Source organism: Ursus maritimus, unplaced genomic scaffold, assembly GCF_017311325.1.
Source record: "Ursus maritimus isolate PB19 unplaced genomic scaffold, ASM1731132v1 scaffold_35, whole genome shotgun sequence".
Lineage (NCBI taxonomy): Eukaryota > Metazoa > Chordata > Mammalia > Carnivora > Ursidae > Ursus > Ursus maritimus.
The window spans coordinates 1,859,834-1,884,254 of NW_024426119.1; the positions used below are offsets into that span (position 1 = coordinate 1,859,834).

Here is a 24,421-nt window from a genome sequence, read left to right on the forward strand (position 1 = left end):
AAATATCTTTCCTTGTTATTAATCTCAGAAAAGCCACTAATTTAGGTAATGGTACAGTTAACCTCCTGTGCCTTCCTACTGGTCTTGCAATTCAACACTTGACCCATCCCCATGAATGTAAAACGACGTTAGTACATTTTTAAAAGTTCATCCAGAGGGGAGGTGAAGTTTAAACAATTGCTTTGAATCAGACAACATATATTTCAGAGTTCATGAGTGTTTTCTATCTCCACTTGCTACCAGAAATATCATAAACACCCGAAACGCATATCCAGTTTATATCACAAACCTATTTTGATGTTATAAAACATGGTATTTATAACTAAAGGTTTTCAGTTTTGATGTAAGTCAAATTCTTACTAGTAGTGAGAAAGAGGTGATTCCTAGGTAATATAGAAATAGGAAATAGCTTTGAAATAAAACAGATGTATTGCTATCAAGGAGAACTCGGTAAAGCAGACATCTGATGACTTTAAACTTCTCTGTAAACATGGCTGCTCTGAGCAGATGTGCAATGCTATGCTGTTCCGCTCCACTACCTGCGTGTGGCATTCTAATAACTGACCTGCAAAACTATCTTTAGTGCTTCATTCTGCCTACAACATTCTTTCCTCTAAGGCCTTGAGAATATCCACCACCGTTGACATTATTCTTTGCTTAAACATTTGTAACTTCTAATAATTTAAATTATATATATTTAGACAGATTTGCTTGACAATTTGGGTTAGGTTCTAAAAGGTACTTTGAATTTCATCAGAGATTCAGGCCAGTCGTTTTCCAGAAGATTACCTTTAATGTCTATGCTAAATAAATAACATTTACACACCAGAAAAAACCATCATAGGCTTTTATAAGAATCAAAAGTTAAGAATCCAAGTTAAAGTACAGAGGTACAGCAACTATTTTAAATTATAAAATCAAGTGTGTGCATATAAGAAATCACCTTGATTAAAAATTTCCAAGCTTAATTATTCCTCCTTAAATAATTTTAAATTCTATGTCAGACAAAACAGCTACAAACGTATTTGTGCAAATGAACTTTAAACACATAGTATGGCTCAAAGTCATCAATGATTTCTGCAGCATCATTCTATAAGAGCACACTTGAGTCATTCTGCTTCAGCCATTATTCTTAGTCCAAGTGAGCACACTGTACACGACTACAGACAATAAAAACCTAATTACTCTGCCCCAAATAGGAATAAAGGATTAAGATTCTATTGAAGCAAGTTAAATTTTAGGGATTTTGGCAAAAACCATAAATATCAATGTAATTAAAGAAATAAGATGTGTAAGGCTTATCTCTTCCCTTTACATGTTAGAAATTTCTTGTAGAAACCTTCTCAACTTAGGAGGAATAACAGGAAATAGACAACTCGTTCCACTCTTCCTATCACACTTAATATAAAATTCATACAGTTTTCAAAAATCAATTTCTCACAAACCCAGACAACAATTTCTTTCAAAAAGTGTAACCTCTGCTTTAAGAGATCACAAATTTAAATACTGCCATAATTAAGAAAAACAAAATAGTCCATTTATACAAGCATAAGAATTCAAGTTGCTTGTGCGGTGAAATTATAATCTATCACTTAATCTTCCTGAGCTAACAAACTAACATGCAGATTATCCTGCCAGTCCTATTGCCAACCGCTGATTTTATTTACATTAACAAGTATTAACATCTATCAATTACAAGTCTACAGGCTTACTCGTTGGTAGTAGCTGAGCTTTGCCAATAGGATTTTTTGGAGAACCTTTATACCAGACCCTTTCTTTTTCTGACGGTTTCCTAAGGACTCTGGTATTTATCCCAGGATCCATATTATTATTTACAACAGATTTTAATATGTCATGATTTGTCAGGTCATCCAAGGGAACCTTAATTTGGCCATCGGATACTACTTCCTGTTTACAAACTCTGGTAGACCCAAGAGAAGCATTCTTTGAGTCTGGGTGCCTCCTCATCTTTGAGAAAGACTTGTAAGTTAACTCCATGCCTGATTTTGAAATTGCATCATCTGGCACTTCACACGCTGTAAATTTCTGTTCCTTAGGACCTGATTTGGTACATGACATCAAGGAATCTTTTGATGTACTTTCTATACCAGAGGAAAGAGCACTGTCACAGCTCACTGATTTAACCAGGGGAGAAGCAGCATCACCAAGACCTTCCAATCTGTGCCTTACAGGTTGTCTGCTGTACTCCAACAAAGAGTTAATCCTTCTGACAGACTGACGGACAGGTGTACGCTGAAACTTAAGAGGTGACCTAACTTTGGTCCTATTTGGCTCATTGAGAGAAAGCCTGTTAAACCACTGTATGTGGTCTGACACCCTCCCGTGTTCTGTCGTTTGTAAGCTTTCGGAGCCGGCTGTATGGCAGGTTTCCACCAGTGACTGCTGCTGAACGATTCTCACAGGCCTTGGTCTTGGCAAGTTTGTTATATTACATGTAATCTGCCCTGAAGTAGAGGTGTCAGCTTCATGCTCCCTAGAAGCTGCACATTTCAGTAAGTTCTCTTCAATCATATTCTCACTCTCCTTTAACTGAATATTTAGTTTATCCCTTGGGGACTGCGGTTTCTTTATGTGTTCATCACTAGGCAATTCTGGCTTGACTGAATGATCTCTAGGTATATTTGAATGGATGCTTTTCTCATGTTCAATCGTCTGAGCTGAGTAACATGTTATAATTGCTTCTCTATCCAATTTTTGAGTTTGATGTGAGATGTCTTGCTCTGAAACACTATTTTCATCTGGTTTAGTTTGATGTTCATCTGATTCTATCACAGTCGAATCATTAGTTTCAAATAGATTTTTCTCTGGGCTATATTCTATAGAAGATGTTTCATTTAGCTTTACTTTCCCCACATTAGTTATTGATGACTGCCTGTGATTTACCAATGCATGAAGATTACTTCCAGATTCAGAAAATGCTTTCTGAATTTTCACCAAAGTCTCCGTGGTCAAGTTATTTTCATCCCCACTAAGAGAGCTTCCGGTTACATTGTTATTATGCTTATCATGTATGTTAGTAGGGGTGAATTCGTATGAACTAACAGGGGACTTTTCAACCGTAGTATCAGGCTCCAAAGAGCTTTCCACCTCAAGATTTCCTTTGATCGGAGAAGCTTCATTTGCAGCTATTTCTTGAAAACTGGAATTACTAGGTCCTGTCCAAGACATCCGGTAACTTGCTCCATCTAGACGCTCTGGGGTTAGTAAGTTTTCCTCAGACTTACTTATCTTTTTTGAACCTAAAATAAAGCAGTTCAGTCTTTTTAATCACTTATATTTGAAACATATTTGAAATATTATTCAAACACATTTTTAAGCATTAAATTTCAATAAATTAAGGATTTGTGTTAAAAATAATTTTTAATATAAAAATGTCAAACATTTTTGTATTTATATTTTATGTGTCTTCCAACTGTTCAGACAAAAATACAACACCAATTCAAATATTTTCACTATTCAAACATGAATTATTAATTTCTAGAGCAGTAAATTAATATATTTTACAATAAAATAACTGAAGCTTACATGTCAATTATATCCAATTGTATCTCAAGAAAGCCAGAAAAGCAATGAAAGTAGGCTTTTCAGGTAAAACTAACAATATGATGTAACTATACCTTTCTTTGTTAATCTTTCATCAATATCTGGGCTAAAAAGCAGACCTGTTTTTACAGACTCGATCCTATTTTTTAAACTTTGTTGATTTGCAAGTCGTCGACCAACATTTTCATATCTGTCAACACCAGAACACCCATTCTGTACAGAAAAGAAAAATTGAAAATGTTTTGGTTAAGAAATAAACCTAGTTAATTCAAATATTAAAACAAAGTAAATTTTTGTAGTTATCAAAATCCTCTACAGCTGATTGAAAAAGGTATATAAAATTAAAAAAACAATTTCATATAAACACAAAGATACTTGCATGCATGTTGATAAAAACTGTAAGCATGTGACTTGGCTAATACTTGATATTTCATGATCTAAAATAAAAACAGCCTCACATATTAACTAAAATAATTTCTTTTGTGATGACTCTGTGCTAGGACCTGCTTACAACAGTGAGTGAACAGAACAAAACAAACAGACCAAACGCTTACCCTCAGAATTTACATTCTAGATGGGGAGATTTCGAGGACAAGAAAACCAGTAAATTATACAATATTACACAATACACAAGGTGAGAAATGCTATGGAGAAAAGTAGAGCAGGGTAAGAAGGCTACGGGGGGGGGGGTGTCATTTTAAACAGACTGATCAGAAGATGATTTGTGAGTAAAGAAAAATGTGAGAGAGCCATGAAGATAAAAGGGGAAAGAACATTATCCCAGGGAGAAGAAAGGCCGGGGCAGTGTCCAAGGCTGAAACCAGGTCTGGCATATTTGACAAAGAGCAAGGAGGCAAGAAGCTGAGGGAGCAAGAGGGAGTGGTGAGAGGAGGGCTCCGGGAGGCCGGCTGGTTCCAGTTCTGCAGAGAGGTACATGTAAACATTATCTTTTTTTCAGAGGAAAATGAGGAGTCACTGGACGATTCTGAGCAGCAGAGGAGTGACAGGACTTTACTTGGGGTTTAACAGGATCGTTTTGGCTGTAGTACTGCAGCAAGGCAGGAGCAGGCAGACCTGCTAGTAGGAGCTTATTGCAGTAATCCAAATTGGAGAGGACAGAATTTATAGACTATTAGAAAGGTAGTACCAGTGAGAATTGGTCAGTCTGGATATACTCTAAAAGCGGAGAAGACGTAAGAGTCCCTAATGGTTTACACAGGGCATGTGAGAAAGTGAGGAGTCGAGAATGCCTACGTGCTTTTTGGCCTAAGAGACTAGAAGAATGAGTTGCCATAGCTGAGATGAAGACTGTAGGTGGGGATGTGTCTGGCGGAGAGGGGGAGGAGTGGAGAAATAGCAGCAGTGAAGAAATGCATCTTGCAAGCTGTATTTAGGACAGGTTGTGCCTGAGATGACTATTGGATGGACATCAAGTAGAGAAGTCAAATAAGCAGATGTTAAGAAACAGTCAAGTTGTTCAGGACAGCATTTGGGCAAGAGATACAAACTTGGAAGTCTTAAGTAAATATATGATGTTTAAAGCTAATGAGCACCTTGCATGAGTGTAGAAAGAGAAAAGGGAAATCCAAGGACAAAGCTTCGGGCACGCCGATGTAAAGGAATTAGGAAAGTAACCAGTGAAGAAGGAAGAAAACCAGTGCCCCTGATGCAAGGAAGGAAGTATGCCAAAGAGGAACAAGCGACTAGCCTGGTCAAATACTGTTGACAAGTCAAGTCTAACAAGGACTGTTATTTGTCCACTGGTTTGAGCACCACTGAATTCATGGGTTATCTTGAGAGCAGTTGCATTGAGTGTTGGGGATGAAAGCCTCAATGGAATCGATTTAAGCAGAACAGAAAAGGAGGGACCGATAGATATCAATTCATGTGTAAGAGTTTGGTATGAAGGGGAGTAGAGAACGGGACAGTAGCTGGAGAGGCAGAGTTGAGAGTGTCTTTTACCATCAAGTCTACAGCTTTATGCTAATATGAACATCAGTGAAATGGTGAAAGACACTTACTATGTCTTTGCTACTTTTCCCCAGACTAAATTTCAAACGAAGAGATCTTCGGACCTTTTCTTTACGACTGATCTTAGGAGAGAAGCAGCCTGCTTTTCCTGATTCCACCCTAAAAAAGCATGGGATTAAAAATGTCAGCATTACCAAAAAAAAAAAAAAAAGTTAGCATAAAAACTGGAGGCATTCTTGCAAAATGCAATGTGAAAGTCCAGAGCAAATTATATTGCTAGTAATTAAACAGAGTAATAATTTTCTAAAATCAGTTAAGCTTAAAGATACCACATACGAACACATTATATTTGTATATAAAATGGCCTCTCCTGTTTATCACAAGAGTTACTTAGTCACTTATAAACCAGAATCATTAGAATAGACTAGGCTTGGGGCGCCTGGGTTGGCTCAGTCTGTTGAGAGTCTGACTCCTGCTTTCAGCTCAGGTCATGATGTCAGGGTCCCAGGATTGAGACCCATGTCTGGCTCCACGCTCAGCGGAGAGTCTGCTTGAGGATTCTCTCTCTCACTCTGCCCCTCCCCCTCAAATAAATAAATCTTTCTTTTTTAAAGAAAAAAAATAGACTAGCCTTTAAATTAATGGGAAATTTAAAAATTATACACATTAACATACAATAGCAATTTTAAGCAAGCAAAGTGGACTCAAATTAGAAATCATTCTCTGATGAAGGGATATTTTGTAATCAAACATTTTCCCATTTTCTTTTGGGTTGCTAGGAAGCCCAGAGCTAATTCTGTACTTTAGTACACATTAGTACTTGGGAAAGACTTAATGGTCTGAACATCTATTTATACTTTCTCTTCTCATCTTGGTTTTCTATTCTAATTTCTATTTTCCCTGATTCTGAAATTTTACATATACCATTTTATTATTTGGAATTTTTATAACCTGTCTCATACACATTTTGGAAAATTTTGAGCCATACATAAATAAAATGACCCATGATAAAAAAAAAAAAAGACATCATTCTCTGGAGGATATATAAAGGGCAACTGATTGATAAGACAATAAAGGCAGAGGGAATTTTTTTAAAAATTATGACTCAAATATGATTCTCAGCAGAAAGACAAACAAAATATATACCAAATGTTTATCCAGTGAAGCGAAGTGTCCTGGATTTATTACCTGCAAACTTTTTTGCTTGCAATCCTCTTACTTCGCCTTAGCACTCCTGTACTGATCAAATGGTTCCCACTGATGGCTACAGGAGAGAGTGAACTCTGAGATGATCCTTCTGGGCTTGTATCAAAGGGAACTATAAAAATATAAACACATGTAACATACCACCCATACTTTCTTTTCAAAGTATAAAATATTAATAGCAATTAGATTTACAGTCTTAATTTCCCGGGCACCTGGGTGGCTCAGGGCGTGATCCCAGGGTCCTGGGATCGAGCCCCGCATCGAGCTCCCTGCTCCACTGGGAGCCTGCTTCTTCCTCTCCCACTCCCCCTGCCTGTGTTCCCTCTCTCGCAGTTTGTCAAATAAATAAATAAAATCTTAAAAAAAAAAAAAGTCTTAATTTCCAACCCTAAGCAACAACAAGATCACATAATTTCTGGTTAGAAACTTCAGAAGCCAAATAAACCCAATTCAACTTAAAAAAAAAAAAGTATCAATTTCTTACTTTTTAGTTGCCAATTCAGGGTCAGATTGGACATGACTTTTATATTAAAGTTTTGCTTTAAACTCATTTAATAATGAACTGTAGATTAATATAGGGAAAATATTATAAACAGGTACTCTGTGGACTGTAGATTAATATAGCTGCCTTTATACATTAAAAAAAGCACATATCTGTTATTATCCAAACTTAGAAACCAATCCATTTTCAATTTTGCAGATGGAATTTACTGACTTGTAGCTGCAAAAGTAAGGCCGAAGAAAAATGGTGAGTTAAGACCTCTACCTCTAAAACCAATAATATATTATGTTAATAAACTGAATTTAAATTAAAAAAAAATTTAAAAAACACAAAGAAGCTAAAACTAAACAAACAAACAAGTGGGTAAGGCAGTTTCTCTGCAGTGGTCACTCGAGCTCTGTTTTAAGATGGCTCCAGTCTTACCCGTTTTTCACAGGTCTGATAACAATATCAATAAATGTAAACTATATTTTTGTAATTTTTTAAATAATATAAACGTAATGTTTGGTAATAAGGACTTAGGTGTTATTGTTCCCTAAGATATTAAAATATAATTATTGTAACTAATTAGACAAATATAGAAACTGAATCTTTCAGGAGTGCCTGGGTGGCTCAGTCAGTTAAGTGTCTTAACTTAGGCTCATTAACTTCCGTCATTATGATCTCAGGGTCCTAAGATGGAGCTATGCACCAGGCCCCGCGCTCAGTGGGGAGTCTAGTCTGCTTGTCCCTCCACCCCTCCTCCTGCTCATACTTTCTCTCTCTCAAATAAATAAAATCTGAAAGAAAGAAAGAAAAAGGAAAGAAGGAAAGAAGGAAAGAAAGAAAGAGAAAGAAAGAAAGAAAGAGAAAAAGGAAAGAAAAAGGAAGAAAGAAAAATGGTGAGTTAAAATAATAGGATTACTGTTATTGAATTAGATTTATTAAAAAAAATCATTGATTAATAAGCAGGCACATACTAATGTTCCAGTAGCACAAGAATGTTTAAACCACTTTTTGGGAGCTTGAAGAGAAGGAATCAACAGGTTCATTTCTTGGAGCAGATGTTATAATGCTAATAAGCAAAGGCAGAGAGAATTACGATTCACATTGGCCATTTGGAAACAGTGTTCCAAAGTGGAAAAAACTTTAATTAAGAAAATACTAAGTTAAGGGTGTCTGGAGGGCTCAGTTGGTTAAGTCCCAGACTCCTGATTTCGGCTCAGGTCAAGAGATCAAGCCAAGCCTTGGGCTCTGTGCTGAATCTGTTTGAGATTCTCTCTCCCCTTCACCCTCTGCCCTTCCCCCTTCCCCTCTGCTCACACTCTCTCTCTCTCTAAAAAAAAAAAAAAAAAGAAAAAAGAAAACACTAAGTTAGTTTAAAAGAATTTAAGTCTCCAACCTCTGAATACTGAAAGACATACAGACATAGCTTCAGAGTTCTTATCATTACATTTTAGCAAACCACACACAGAAAACCCATGAAGGACCATAAAAAAACAAGTTGCTGCTCTGTTCTACTTTCTAATAAAACAAACAAGGAAAATCTAAACTTCTTGGATAATAGAAACCAAAGGCAGGCTTCTGGAAAGAACTTTTTTTCTTCAGATTTTATTTATTTATTTGACAGAGAGAGAGACAGCCAGTGAGAGAGGGAACACAAGCAGGGGAAGTGGGAGAGGAAGAAGCAGGCTCCCAGAGGAGGAGCCTGATGTGTGGCTCGATCCCAGCAAGCCGGGATCACGCCCTGAGCTGAAGGCAGATGCTTAACGACTGAGCCACCCAGGCGCCCCTGGAAAGAACTCAACCTAGCTAACAAATTTAAAGTAAAACTCTCAACATTGTCTGAAATCAATAAAAACCTAAAAGAATCTGAGATCACTCACTTTTTGATGGAATGTGAGACAAACAGGAGATCGAGGACTCTGGGCTTGGTTAGGATTTCATTTCATTTTGGTGATCAACGTTAACTTGTAAGATTGACCATGAGCCAACCTGTATTCTATACCTGCTAAAGGAGCCAACTCAATCTAAGACCATACTAACAAAAATCTGGTAGTCCAATTAGCAAAATTATATTTTTCTCTGGAAGCTCCAGTTGGCTACATTAGGAACTTATAGGTCATTTGGAAGAAAATGGCTGGGCTGGTAAAGAATCTGGAAACCATGTCATAAGCAACAGCGTAAACAAAGTTATTAAAACTTTCATAAAAGCTACTTGAGTATAAAACTAAAAAATACCCCCCCTTCAACTGCAAGCACAATGGCTCCTCCAATGACAGTACCCCACCACTCTGCATTTAGGGAAAATCACATTTTGGCAACCTCAACAGGAGACAGCAATACAGTCATAGCTATAGATCAGGAAGTAACTAAAATAGAATTCAGGATGTCCAATCGCCTAAAACCTGAGCACCAGTGCTATACACAGAAGCCCGAACTCTCATTCTAAGTTACTTATCAGTAAGTTTCAACAGGCATGGTCAGTCAACATACACACATACACATTAATTATACTGAGCCAGGGTCTATTTTAAAAGATAGGGGACTTTATACAAATTAAGAGATTTGATAAACAGAATGAAGCCATAGCTCCTAAAAGGGGTGACATTGATATGAAATAGCACTTTGTTCAGAACAGGCATGCACATTAATGTTTACAACCCAATTATATAAATTCTCTTTGCTACCTGATACTGGTGTAGAACTGCTACTGAAGAGATTAGTTGGCAACAACTCAAAGTTAAAACTGTGCTTGATGGACTTCCTCTTCTTACTTGAGAAACCATGAGAGGAATCCACAGGCAGTTTACGCTTAGCATTTGGTGTAAGAATCGTGGGTGATATCGATACCTGGGCTGAAAAAAAAATTGCTTTATTTTATCAACTCTGTGGGAAAAACAAAAGCTTTGATAATTTCTTCTTATAAAGCTATTACTTAGAGCTAACCAAAGAATGAGGGACTATGTTTACATTATCAAATATATGTTTTAACTAAATTAACACCATGCAATTATTTAAAATGATATTAGGAAAATCACAAAGAGGCAAAATTAACAAATAATAGTAACTTAAACCAAACAGACTGAAAGATGCATATAATCCACATTAAAGAATATTAACATATGGAATAAAATCATAATCAAGGAGTTAAACTGATCTACATAATAGTTTTGCTTTTCATCATAACTGAGTACTAACCACTTAATTTCTTCGATCTGAAAAACAGAACAAATGATCATATTGTCTGTTATTATGTTATTGGGCTGATTAATTTCAGCTACATGCAAACCAAGATAAAAATGGGAACATACGCTAATAAACTTCTGGTTCTAAGACAAAAATGAGATTTGGGTTATTTTCACATATTCAACAGCATCCAACTTACATTCAACAGAAAAGCGTGATTTAAAAGACTAAAGATATAACAACAGACTAAACGAAATTCTTACCTACAATTTTGCGTTCATTATATCCAATGTAATTAGCAATGTCACAACACAATTACAGTATCTCCACTGAAAATAATACTTGGATTTGATTAAACCAAAATAAGTTAGGTAATGGTTACTTTTGCATAATATACAGAAATTTTCACTTAAATAAAAAATATATAATACCAACCATTTTTTTGCTGTTGAGGTGTAACAGAGGGTGTTCTGTTAGATTTAAGTTTATTTAATGCTCCACTAACAAAATCTGAAATGCAAAGCACATATAATCATATAATCAATTATAATTTAACATCTACCTATCTTTCACCAATAATTCACATTGATATTTGTGGTTTTCCAGCATCTAAGTTTTTGTCAGCTTATACATTTTAAAGTTACTTAAGTTTATTTAGAAGGAATTATTTCGGGACGCTTGGGTGGCTCTGTCAGTTAAGCATCTGCCTTCGGCTCAGGTCATGATCCCAGGGTTCTGGGATCGCGCCCCACATCAGGTTCCCAGCTCAGTAGTGAGTCTGGTTTCTCCCTCTCCCTCTGCCCCTCCACATGCTTGTGCTTGCTCAATCTCTCTCTCTCCCATAAACAAATAAAATATTAAAAAAAAAAAAAAAGACAGAACAAGTGGCTAAAGATGTAGGGAAACAACAAAAGCATGGTGTTATAAAAACCAAGTAAAAAAAAAAAACAAAAAACAGGAAGGAAATAGTTAAGTGGCCAAAGAGATTCTGAATGATACAGGCCTAAAAAAGTACCCATTGGATTTAGTGATTAGGAAACTGTAACTTCAACAGAACTAGTTTCATGCAAAAATATACCCCTAATTTTCAGCCACAGTGAAATACCAAAGTTCTTTAAATATGTCTGCTTACCTGATTAATCACCAAATATCACTCAAAATAAAGTTCAGGTATAGCCCACTTGTGTATCACTGAGAAATCTTACACCTTCAAGTGAAACAGGCACAAACCAGAGAAGACTGAAGACCTTAATGAAGAGCCAAAAATAGGCTATGCTCTAACTGGCAGGTAATGGCTTATAAAGCCAACCTTCACCGCACCTGAGCAGACAAAGTTAACATGGGAGAGGAAAAAGAGAAAGAAGGAAAAGAAGAAAAACGAAACCCAGAGCTAAAGAGAGAAGAAACAACTGAGTAACAAATATAGCCGCAGCAAAAAATACCACACAATTAGAATAGCACAGCAAAATCAGAAGCATGGAAAGACAGACTATTCCCTCCATCATCTGAAACCATCCTGACTGCATCATGGGCCACACTGCAAATACAGACCATCTTTCTAAAGAAATGGAAAATTAGGTCTCATGACATATGTATTTCAGGAAGTACGAGACTATTCAGGGCCTATTAATTAAATCAGCTCAACACTGTATCACTGACCATGAAATACATTGGTTTAGCACGATAACAATAAAGAAGAGCACACACACTTGCAAATACAGGTAAAGAGAAGAAAATATGACAGACCAAATCCCTCTTACTTGTAAGAATTTGCCCATGAAATACTATATAGATCTGGGGCAAAACAATTATTGAGAATTGCCATACCCAGCATAAAACTACACTAGACTAACTAAGTCAGAATAAATACCCAAAATAAAAGTTCCTGGAGATTGGCTGCACAACAAAGTTAATATGCCTAACAGTACTGAACTATACATTTAAAACCGGTTAAAATGATAAATATTACATTACATGTTTTTCTACAATTTAAAAGTCAAAAGATTCTTCAAAGCAAATGCAACTGGATCACATGGATGCTTGTAGCATTTCAGAATGAAATGAATAAAAAAGAAGAAAAAGGGAAAAAAAGGCTATGGGCGTTAAGGAGGGCATGTGATGCGATGAGGACTGGGTGTCATATGCAACTGATAAATTACTGAGCACTATATCTGAAACTAATGATGTACTATATGTTGGCTAATTGAATTTAAATTTAAAAAAGGGGAAAAAAAGGCTAGCTATAACACACAAAAAATAAACACTAATGGTCTAGGACTCCTGAAGAATTTCAAATTGCTAATGAAATCACTGCATTTTAATGATGCTTGACAAATGCTATCTTAACCTGCTTGAACAGATAAAGTACCTCTGGGTTTAAGCCAAATATTAGTAACCTGACTTACTGTATTCATTCTGTAGTTTATGCCCATTAAGTAAATACTGGGCTGGATACAATGTATAAAACATGGCCTCTACCTCCAAAGAGCATTAAATATAATAGGTAAGACAGTCACACATGAGGAGTAAATATAAAACCATATAAAAACTGTTAGAGTCTAGAATATTATAGAACTCCAGTGCAGGAAAGAGATAATTTTCCCACTAAAAAAACAGCAGAGGTAAAGCATACTTAACAAAACACTTAAACTGAATTTTGACAACTGGATATAATTTGGACAGCAAAGGTAGATGGAAGTAAAAATATTCTGTCAATAAACAGGATAAGCAGAGAAACCCAAAGTGTCTAAAAAACAATAAATAAAAAATGCAGTTGGACCAAAGTATAGTGTACATTGCATAAATTAGAGAAAGAAAACAGTAGAAAGGCATGCTAAAGCAATCCTGTGAAAGACCTTTAATATAAGGCTATAAATATCAATTTTATGAAAGTTTCTGATGAGTATGTGTGAGACTTGACTGGAGTTTTACATTAAGAACATCAGTCGTGACAGCAATAAGCAGGGCAGATTCAATGACGAGGCATGAAGATCAATAAGGAGATTCTTACAGTAAAGACGATGCAGTAAATACCACAGACTGCATCTTACAGAACCTGAGAACTGAATATAAATGGTACAGTAAGAGTGAGGCAGCCATCGTTTAAAGCCTGAGTGACTAGAAAACGATGGTGCCGTTAACAAAAAAAGGAGTTCAAGAAGAACCAGTTTAAAGACGGTAAAGATGATCATTTCAAATGCTGAGCTTAAAGCAACAAAAAAACCAGAAGTGAAGATATCTGCCTAGTAAACTGTTTAAAGTGGAACTGACATTTGCGAGACAACAGTGATAGAGATCCAGATCCAGTGTTCACCTATTTAGAGCCATAAATGAAACTCTCGGAGTGAATAAAATCACAAAGGAAATGAAGGTAATAAAGAGGATCTGTGCCTGAGAAGACCTGCATTTGGGGTAGGAAGTTTATGGGATGAATTATGTACTCCAAAAATACATGTTTAAGTCCTAACTCCAAGTACTTGTGAACGTGACCTTATTTGAAATGAGGGTCTTTGCAGATGTACTCAAGAAGAGGCTACTAGGGTAGGCCCTAATTCAATGTAACTGGTGTCACTATAAGATGAAACTCGGACAGAGAGACATCCAGGGAAAAGGTCATGTGACAACAGAGGCAGAGACTGGATGCAGTTGCAAACAAAAGAAGGCCAACAATCAACAGCCACCACCAGAAGCCAGAAAAAGCAAGAAGATTCTCGAATCCCTACAGGTTTCACAGGGAACATGGCTCAGGCAGCAGCTTGATTTTAGCTTCTAGCTTCCAGAACTGTGAGACAATAAATTTTTGTTGTTTTAAGCCACACAATTTGTGGTACTTTGATACAGTGGCCCTAAGAAACTAACACAGAAGGCATAGGGGAATCTACAAATGAGGCAAAGAAGAAACATAAGGCTGTATCATATAAGCCAAGATTCAAACAAGAATGGGACAATTAATAACAATTAGTTCTGATATTCAAAAGACAAGACATTTCCTAAGGCAACTGGAAGAAGAATGGCCTCAGTCTTCTTGATCAAGAAGGAGATAAGAAATCTTATGACTGATTCCACCATGATGGCGCTTAGGTCTTTTACTTCTTCCTTGGCAATGTTTCCTTCATTAGTTAGTTCATACTTCTAAATAATTCATATCACTATTTCAAAGCATGATCTCATGCCTGACTGTATTCCCTACTCTCAAATCTCAATTCTTTAAACCAGAAAAAAACATTATAATCCTGTTATGCCTCTACTCATAAACCTTCAATACCAATACCCAAAATCCAGCTTCATGCTCTAATATTTCAGCCTGACAGTGAGCTCACCGTAATACCCTCCTAGCCCTTAGGATAAACCCTGCATTCCAGTCATGTTAGTCTGTTTACTAATAGTCATAGACTACTTCTTCCCTACACAGATCCTTCTTTAGAGCATCCTGCGTATCTACAACAGGATACAGGTACTCTGACACTCTACCCAATTCCCCTAGACTCTACCCATTTTTCAAGAAGGTTCGGTTTGACCTCTTCTCTGGAGTCCCTGATCAGTATAACCCAGGGAACCTTTCTCCTTTGAACACATTTCACATTTGTGTTAAAAATTTAGCATCTAACATTAGATTGTATTGTCATTTTTGCTTTTCACATGCACGTGTCATGTTTTTCCGCCTATGCTGTAAGCACCAAAAAGGCGCACCCATAGCTTATGCTTCATTACGTTTAAACACGTTCTAGAGGAAAGCAAATTGCTGTGCCTCCACAAATGAGCCTGCCGCTCACCGCCTACGCTTTGTCTTCGCTTTCTCTTACAATCGCCGGGCGTTTCACATTCACCTTCTTCCAAGCCTTCTAATGACGCAGTAGCACACAGACCATCAAGACCCAACATAGCTGGTACCTTCTCCTGGATAAAATCTGGAACATGTCCTAAACGAAAATGTTCAGAGTTACAATTTTTCCTCTACTGTCCCTCAAAGTGTTCAACTAGGATATATTTCTAATAGTTGTCTTCACAGTTCACTTGGAGGAAGCTGGGATTTCCTTCATTTAAACGAATCCTGTTACTTTATAATGTAACTCCATCTTACCAATATCTGATGCATAGTCAATAAGAGTCTGCACCACTGCAGCCTGTAATCGTAGCCTTTTTTCTGTGTTAGCAGACATCTTTTCATGTCCTTCACTTGTCTGAAGAAGGTTTGGTGCAAATATTACTGCAAGATTGCTGCTATCCATCTTATTCTCGCTGGACCTTAAATGAAACAAGGTTTTCTTAGACTGAGCCAAAGAGAAACATACAGAGGTAAAAAAAATTGAGCACACTTTGAAGACTTCTTACTTTATCAGGCAAACACAAGTCAAAATAGCTACCCTTTGTCTACCTAACTGCATGATTGGCTTGAAATAAGACAGAACCAGAAACAGCTTCTGTGTGTTTAAATATATATCATAAAAACCATGCTAACTATAGAGTCCACACTTTGTTTTTCCACACAAATTGAACATGACTATTTGATTTTCAAACCCACACACAGAAAAATTATATTAAAAGGCTGCAAGTTTGTCTAGAACAAGCAGGCTCACTGACAGCAAGCAGAGAGGCGACAAATTTGAGAAGCAAAACAAATGTATCAAAACCACAATAATCTGAAGTCATTCAATGGACAAAGAATCCTATCAACACCAATAAGCCATTCATAATGATGGCCTTAAGACAGTAAGAAAACACAAATCGTTTGGCATATTGTTTCTCAAATTATGCAGGGTATACTTCTTATAGTAAGGAAATAATTTTTAAGAAAAATTTCCATCCCAAATTTAAAGTTATTATCTATATGGGTATATCTAGCTAATTAACAAACTGTCATTTCCTAAGACTTTCAATTACTTACCTAAGGGAAACATTCCTAAGAAAGTTAAAGAAGTATCTTAATACATCAATTGTGTGGTCAGCCATTAGACAGGAGAGCAATAATGTAGCTTTATTCTTCTCCTCTGTTCCTAACTGTTGAGCTTTGAAAAGTGCTTCATGCAAATCAGCTGGAAGGATGGGCTCTGGCAATTCCCTAAAAAATTGCTTAAGAAGTCCTGCGACATCACAAGGAGGTGCAGAAGACAGGCAACTTTCACCATGATCCAGTTTATTCTGAAATAAATATAATCTTGAGCATTTGAGGGCTTAAGAGTTTACTGCAAATAAGATATCTTTTTCTATACTCTAGAGAGCTTTAATAAATTTTTCTTAACTCTTGTTTTAATATACATCATGCCATTTTAGAAAGCCAACAACAAAATCAAAGAACATCTTTTCATTTTCTATAGTACTTAAAGGAACAAAGGACCACAAATTTGAAAGTATTCTAAACTTTTAAAGCATTATATAGATTGTGGCAATTATTTCACAATCACAATATATACATATATTAAAACATCAAGTTACATGCCTTAAATGGTATTTGTCAATTATATACCAATAAAACTGAAAAAAAAAAAAGCATTAGATAAATAATGCGTAATTCTTTTTTTTTTTGAGAGAGAGAGAGACAGAGAGCAAGTGCATGCTCCTGCATGGTGGGGGGAACAGAGAGAGGGAGAAAGAGAATCTTAAGCAGGCTCCACAGCCAGCATGGGGCTGGATGCAGGGCTGGATCTCATGACCTGAGCCAAATTCAAGTGTCAGACACTTGGAGTGCCTAGGTGGCTCAGTCATTTAAGCTTCTGCCTTTGGCTCAGATCATGATCCTGGGATCCTGAAATTGAGCCCGACATCAGGCCCCTTGCTCAGTGGGGAGCCTGCTTCTCCTTCTCCCTCTGCAGCTCCCCCTGCTTGTGCTTGCTTGTTCTCTCTGTCAAATAAATAAATTAATCTAAAAAAAAAAAAAGCCACCTGGGCACCCCTGTATAATTCCTTTTAGGAAAAAAAGGTTCTTTTGCCATGAAAAAGGCTATTTGCAGTTCAATTTCTGTTAATAATTCATGCAATAGTTTAAATATTTCAATTCTAAAAACCAAATAAAAAAGTAGTACAAATGAAAAATTATAGTTCAATAATATGCATACCTTTAGGGCTCTCAGACGAATAACAGATCCTGATTTCCTAAAAAGCCCTTCTGTATGAATGTGCTCTTCTAAAGATGTGCAAGCATCAACAAGAAAACTGAAAGAGAAATTTTTTTCAGGTGGCCAGATACACATCTTACTAAATTCAATTTTTCTACCAAAGTACATGGACCAAGCACCATCCCCCCTTCAGAAGCTCTGATGTCACAAATCTCTTCAGTCTTTGTGATAAAAGGTTAATTCCAGTTTTTCTTGCTTCCTAAATTCTTCTGTCCAGCTCATCTTTTTATCTATGACAATTTCAATGAGCTTGCTTTAATCCAACATCCTTCTCAATCCTATTTCATTTCTCTGCTTCCACTCAGAGCACAAGATGTGTCTTTTTTACTGCCTCCACTTCATATCCCAGTCTCTTCTCAACCCTCTCCAATCAGACTCGCACCCCCATTACTACGACAAAACAGCTCTCAGCTTAAATATCATGTAGATATTTAAGTAGATATTAAGGTCACTAATCCATGGTCAATTGTCTTCATATCACTTGTCCTGCCCCATCTGACACACTTAACCACTCCCTGCTTTTCTTGGAAATAACTTTTTTTTCATGACACTTCCAGTTTTCCTGCTGTCCCCTAACTATTCCTTCTCAAACTCCTTTTTTGGCTCCTCCTTTTCTGTCAGACCTCTACATGCTCATATGACCCCGGGCCCTAAGACCTTGTTCTTTTCTTTTCTTTTTTTTAGATTTTATTTACTTGACAGAGAGAGACACAGAGAGAGAGAGAGAGAGCACGAGCGAGCGCACACGCACGCACAAGCAGGGCAGCAGCAGGCAGAGGGAAAGGGAAAGGGAGCCTGGGAGCCCAATGTGGGGCTCGATCCCCAGACCCTGGGATCATGACCTGAGCTGAAGGCAGATGCTTAACTGACTGAGCCACCCAGGTACCCCCATAGCTCTAAATATCCACCATCTGTTACATTTGCCCAAAAATAAGGCATTGTGCCTGTCACTCTAACATTGCCTCTCAGAAAAGTCAGATATATCTTAGGCCTTACAATCCTTCTCATACTTAGAGGTGTGTGCTCAATTTCTTTATATTGAACAACTTTTAACCATCAATGTTGGCTTTAGTAGTTAACAACTGATACCACAAATTAGAATGGATGTCAGCAGCAAGCAACTGATAGCATTGTGCTGCTGCACAATGGCTGAATGTCACAGGGGGTAACTGACAGAACTTAATGTTTGTTTAAAGCAGGCAAAGAAATTAAAACAAAGATTTAATCATCTTTACCGGGGATATGACTTTGCAATTCTACAGGCAGAAAATCATTATAAACAAAACTTTTATAGGTCATTTGAAAAGCAAAATAGTAGGGGCGCCTGGGTGGCACAGCGGTTAAGCGTCTGCCTTCGGCTCAGGGCGTGATCCTGGCGTTATGGGATCGAGCCCCACATCAGGCTCTTCCGCTATGAGCCTGCTTCTTCCTCTCCCACTCCCCTGCTGTGTTCCCTCTCTCGCTGGCTGTCTCTATCTCTGTCGAATAAATAAATAAAATCTTAAAAAAAAAAAAAAAAAGAAAAGCAAAATAGTAAGTGCTTGCCTTATGGAGATTGTGAATCAACACCTATATGGTGAATGAGGGAAAACTGCTCTAAGGTTGCAAGGTATTCAATGAATGCTTTTGAACAATGCATCAGTTAAAAACCTAGGTTACTGAAATAGAGTAGCCAGAATGAACCATACTTTGGATAGAGGTGAAATGAATTAGTAACAGGTAAGAAAGTTTCTTAGCATGCTTCTTTAAACTATTTAAAAATGTAAACTTCTCTACTAATTTCTGATGCAGTTAGTCCAAAAGGTTACTTTTAAATAGTAAGTGATACAGTAAAGCTTAAGTGTTAACATAATTTATATTCACAAACACTTTATTTAATCTTAGCTTAAATGTTCTTTTATCCACAAAGGAAAAGGGGGGGGGCAGGGTGTGAAACAGACTCTTAAGTAGAGAGAAACTGCTAGCTCAAAACAAATGTATAAGTCAATCAGCTATTTATTTTTTTACTGATTTTTTTTTAAAGATTTTATTTATTTATTTGACAGAGACATACAGCGAGAGAGAGAACACAAGCAGGGGAAGTGGGAGAGGAAGAAGCAGGCTCCCAGCGGAGGAACCTGATGTGGGGCTTGATTCCAGAGCACCGGGATCACGCCCTGAGCCAAAGGCAGACGCTTAATGACTGCGCCACCCAGGTGCCCCTTTACTGATTCTTTTTAAAGATTTTATTTATTTATTAGAGAGATTGCCTGAGCATGAGCAAGCAGGGGGAGGAGCAGAAGGAGAGAGATAAGCAGACTATCCACTGATCCCGGAGCCCAAAGCGGGGCTCCATCCCAGGACTCTGAGATCACGACTTGAGCAGAAGTCAGACACTTAACAAACTAAGCCACTCAGGTACCTCTCAACTATTTACTTTTAAACACCTAAACACTGGTTTGAAATATTTTTCTTCATCCCAAACTTAGCTTACCTTGGAATGTGTCCATATTCTGGTACAACAGAATGGGGCAATGCATTAAAAGGTACTCCAAATATTTTACCCTAAAATGGCAAATTCAATTATTCCAACACAAATATTAGGCATAATGTAAGTTTTCTTAAATATTAAGCAAATTAAAAACCTCAGGAAATTAAAAAAATAATCAAGACAATGAAAATAATTATTACAAGTAACTTTGGTAAAAAGTAACTACTATATGCTAACCATTCCCTTAGGTACTGGGAGCACAAAAATGATCAAGATAAAGTCATTGTGGGTGGGGGGGATGGGTGAGACAGGTGAAGGAGATTAAGACTACACTTATCACGATAAGCACTGAGTAATGTACAGAATTGCTGAATTGCTATACTGCATGCCTGAAACTAATGTAACACTGCATATTAATTGTATTGGAATTAAAATTAAAATAAATAAATAAATAAATAAAGTCATTGCCCTAAGCAATGTAATACATTCCATCAGTTTCCAAACCCATAATGGAAAATCAATCCAGTTAGTGCTTAATCAGGAAATCCTCAAAAAAAATTTGGCCCAAACACTAACATTTTCTAAAAATACTATGTCTCTTTCAGTAACCTTATAAACACTGACCTTATACTTTCCTTCTGTCACCTTTTAAATACTGATGTGAACAAAAGGGTAAGTTGATTGGTAATGGTAATTCTTGTCACTCATTGAGTACTACCTAAAATTACACTGAAGTGGTTTTTAGATCTGATCTTCTTTTCCACACTCTAGGAAAACTGCTATTCAAACTATGTTCTGAGGTAACCAAGGCAGGGATTCCACAAACATTTAATTCAAATTTCTTTAACTACTTTGAAATATATTTTTAAGAAGTCATATTCAAATTAATTACTCATATTCAAATTTAAGACACTGAAAGGTCCTAAGCGTAAATCTGTATGTTACAAACTTCTTAATAAAGAATCTGCCACTATCTTTGTGCATGCATTCCAACTTTTTAAAAATGTGTCACTGATTAAGAAGGTTGTAGTTTTGCACTGGACTTAACTACAAGCCTATATACATACATATATACATACATACATACATACGATGTGTGTGTGTGTCTCTCTCTATATATATGTCTTATATAAAATTAAATGAGTGGGTATACCTAATCTCATAAACATTAATTTAGCTTAGATGCATCTGCTCTCCATGAATGCTTCTGAAGCACTTGTTAAGAAATCATTCACACTGTTAATTATTCAACAGAGTAACAGAATTTTACAAGTCCTTTTCAAGCATCTGGCTCCATTTAAATGATGAATATAGAAGACAGTACAGTATAGTGCTTAAAGGAGCAGGCTCCTAGTGGCAGGGCTGCCACGTTTTAAATCCTGGCTCTTCTACTTATTAGCTGAATGACCTCAGTCAAATTACTTCTTTATGCCCCAGCACCTTCACATAGGTTCTAAGTCACAGAGTTGTAGAGAGAATAAATTAGAAGATGTAAAACGTTTATATTAATTTCTGACATAGAGTAAGCATTCAAAGAATATTTGTTGCTGTTACGATTACCGTTTCAAGGTGAGCCATTAAAAAAAATTAGTGTGTGAAAACCCTTTTTCGGGTAAATCATAATTTTGATACTATGCAACCAAACAAAATGCAAAAATCAGATGCTGAAGTGATTACAAGTCTACAGAGGTCCTACATACCTAGAACTCACGGGTTTTTTTCTTAAGTGTATTATTCTCAATAATGGCCTCACAGTAACATAATCTCATAAAATAAAACTAATAACATGCTTTTTAATTTTATGTACTGGAATATCAATTACAATGTTATCTTCAAAAGATTTCTAGCACTGTTCTTTAAAAGCTCAACACCCTTATTAGCTAACAAACACCAAAGAGCCAAAGAAATCTAGTTTTCATATATTACTTATCCTGTTCCCATTCTTATAACACAAAGATCTTCTATATTTATTAGCATATTTCTATTATGATTTCTAGCCTGACTACCAATTATCAATATCAGCCATTGATTACCATAACAACTATCATTAGCTGAATAAGTGGCATGTGACAGGTACTGTGCTAGTCCTATCTACAGATCTTATCATTTTTAAATACTCTAAATAACCCAAGGAGAGATACCATTATTCCCACTTTATATAGAGTAGGAAACTGAAGCATAGGAAAATTAAACAAACAGCCCAAGATCACACAACCTATAGTAGGAGTAAAGCAGGATTCAAACTCAGGCCTATCTGACTCTAAAAGCCTAGGTATCAATTTTTTTTAAAGATTTTATTTATATATTTGAGAGAGAGAGATAGCAAGAGAGCCTGAGCAAGGATCTGGGAGAGGGAGGGGCAGGCTCCCTGCTGAGCAGGGAGTGTGACCTGGGGCTCCATCCCAGGACTCTGGGATCATGACCTGAGCCAAAAAGGCAGACGTTTAACCGACTGAGCCACCTAGGCACCCCGGTATCAATTTTCTTAAGGGGTGAAAAAAAATCCACATTCAAATTCTTTCATACACTTACAAAACCAACTATATTTGAGATCTTGGAAAATCAGTTTTTCAATCAGAAGAAATTACTCTAGTTTTTAAATACAAACTTATATGTTGCCATTAAGCTGCAAACAACAAAAATTATTTTCTCCAGAATGTTTAGGGTATTGAGAGATATGCAATTGATTCTGTTAGGAGCTTACTTATCCAAGTACTTATTTTCTTTCACAAATTATAAATTAAGAACTATGCAAATTTTATCAGTTTTCATCTCTACTTAAAAAATACCATAGAATTAGGCAAATAAATTTAAAATAAAATGCTTTATATTCAGTTTATTTTTCACAATGAAATTTCTGATGCAGTAGATAATAAAACTTCACTCAAAATCCCCTTACTTCAACCACCCTCAGATCAACAGCTTTTTAATTATTCCATTCCGCTGTCTCAATTTACTCACTTTTAAAAAATAGCCTTATATCTCAAAGATAACCAAGCAGCAAGCTTGTTTTTTTCCAAATTAGTGAACACAGAGGTATTATCTGAAGCCTATTTCTAATGCTCTTTCATACCTTATTTCCTGACTCATTTAGAAAATTTACTGATCCTCCTTGTCCCTTTACAAATTTTATTCTACAACAGTGGTGGTGGTGGGTAGTGTCTGTCTCCTTTCCCACGTGCTACTTGTTCAAAATACAATAAATTGGCAATATCTGGAGATATTTTTAATTGTCAAAACTGGGAGATGCTACTGGCATCTAGTGCGTAGAAGCCAGAGATGCTGCTAGACACCCTACGAAGCACAGGACAGCCCCTACGTCTCACCTCAAAGAATTATCTAGTTCCAAATATCAACGTGGTGAGGTTGAAAAACCCTGCAACTTTCTCGGTGATCAAAAAGCCCTGTAAAGAATCAATAATGTCATTCTTTAAATTTCAGCAGTCGACCATCTGGATTGAATTAGCCACGCTTAGCCACATTCTCTTTGGGATCCACGCATAATGAACATTTTAGCATGAACTGTAGTAAGTGATGGTTCAGGGTGGGGTCTTTTTTTTTTTTTTTTTTTAAACCCAAACCTCTTTCCCCAGAACTTACCACTATTTCCGTGGCTGCTGTTTCATGTCTCCTGCGATCGCACTGCCCACGGCCGCTCTTGACCTTGATGCCATAGACCGCCCGAAGCTGCTGCAACAAGGCCAACCTTACCAGCCTCCGATCCCACATCCCGGACACGTCGCCCACTCTCCGAGGCAGGATCTGCGTCCTGACCCTCGTTCGCCACCAGGTCTTCCAATTTCTCAGGTTTGCGCTCTGCTCCGCTGCCTTCTGGCCAAGTCTGGCACTGTTCCGGCCCCGGCCCCCAGCCACCTCCACGGCTTTTCCGTTGGTGCTCTATCCACTTGCACCGACCTTCTTCTACTTTCCTCTGATCTAGCCACACCTCACCTTTCGCTCACTTCCACCGACCTTCTTTCTCGTCACCTGCTCCTTTCAGCTACTCTCGTCACCTGATCCTTTCAGCTACTTACACAGACTTCCCTTCTTTCTCCCTGACCCTTTAGGTTCCTTGCACCGACGCCTCTTACCAGCTTCTCCCCACTTCCGGCCACTTCCTAAGATCCCGTTTCCTCCAAACCTCACTTCGCCCTCAGCCCTTCCCAACGGCAAAGACGACCCTTCTTGGCCCTCCTGCCCCGGCCGGCTTCAGCCGGGCGTTCGTCTCTCAAGTCCCGGTGTCCCCAGCCCCAGCCCAGCCGCCGGACCAGCCGGCTGCTCAGGCGCCTTTTCCAGTCCCGGTCCCCGCCCGGGCTGGTCGCCGCCGTCACCCCGTTTCACGGGCTGCTCCTTCCCTCCCCCAGCCGCCGGCCTGCGGCCCCCGGCCTGCACATCCCGGGGTGCTCACTGAAACCACGCAGCTCTCCT

General features: G+C 37.5%; 1 protein-coding gene across 2 annotated transcripts; it reads right to left on the reverse strand.

The window, feature by feature from the left end:
* Positions 1-91: 91 nt before the first annotated feature.
* Positions 92-24,215, reverse strand: LOC103673494 (rho GTPase-activating protein 11A). 2 transcript variants are annotated; one of them, XM_008702278.1, is made up of 12 exons: positions 23,594-24,215; positions 19,997-20,067; positions 17,464-17,560; positions 16,296-16,549; positions 15,492-15,655; positions 15,184-15,330; positions 10,847-10,921; positions 9,913-10,080; positions 6,724-6,853; positions 5,586-5,694; positions 3,639-3,777; positions 92-3,260 (listed from the first exon to the last, which is right to left on the reverse strand). In XM_008702278.1, exons 1-12 carry the CDS (start codon positions 23,720-23,722, stop codon positions 1,693-1,695), a joined length of 3,051 nt encoding a protein of 1,016 aa, XP_008700500.1. In that variant the 5' UTR covers positions 23,723-24,215; the 3' UTR covers positions 92-1,692. The 2 variants fall into 2 exon arrangements, with proteins under 2 accessions (XP_008700500.1, XP_008700501.1); XM_008702279.1 differs by lacking the exon at positions 92-3,260 and having other exon boundaries at positions 3,585-3,777.
* Between the last annotated feature and the right edge of the window lie 206 nt (positions 24,216-24,421).

Bases quoted from the DNA above. Each gene is read 5' to 3' on its own strand.
- LOC103673494 (XM_008702278.1), bottom strand. From the start codon at position 23,722: ATGTGGGATCGGAGGCTGGTAAGGTTGGCCTTGTTGCAGCAGCTTCGG. The intron at 20,068-23,593 runs GTAAGTTCTGGG...TTGCCATTTTAG, and splicing joins CAGCAGCCACGGAAATAGTG to GGTAAAATATTTGGAGTACC. The intron at 15,656-16,295 runs GTAAGTAATTGA...GTTTCATTTAAG, and splicing joins CTTAGGAATGTTTCCCTTAG to GTCCAGCGAGAATAAGATGG.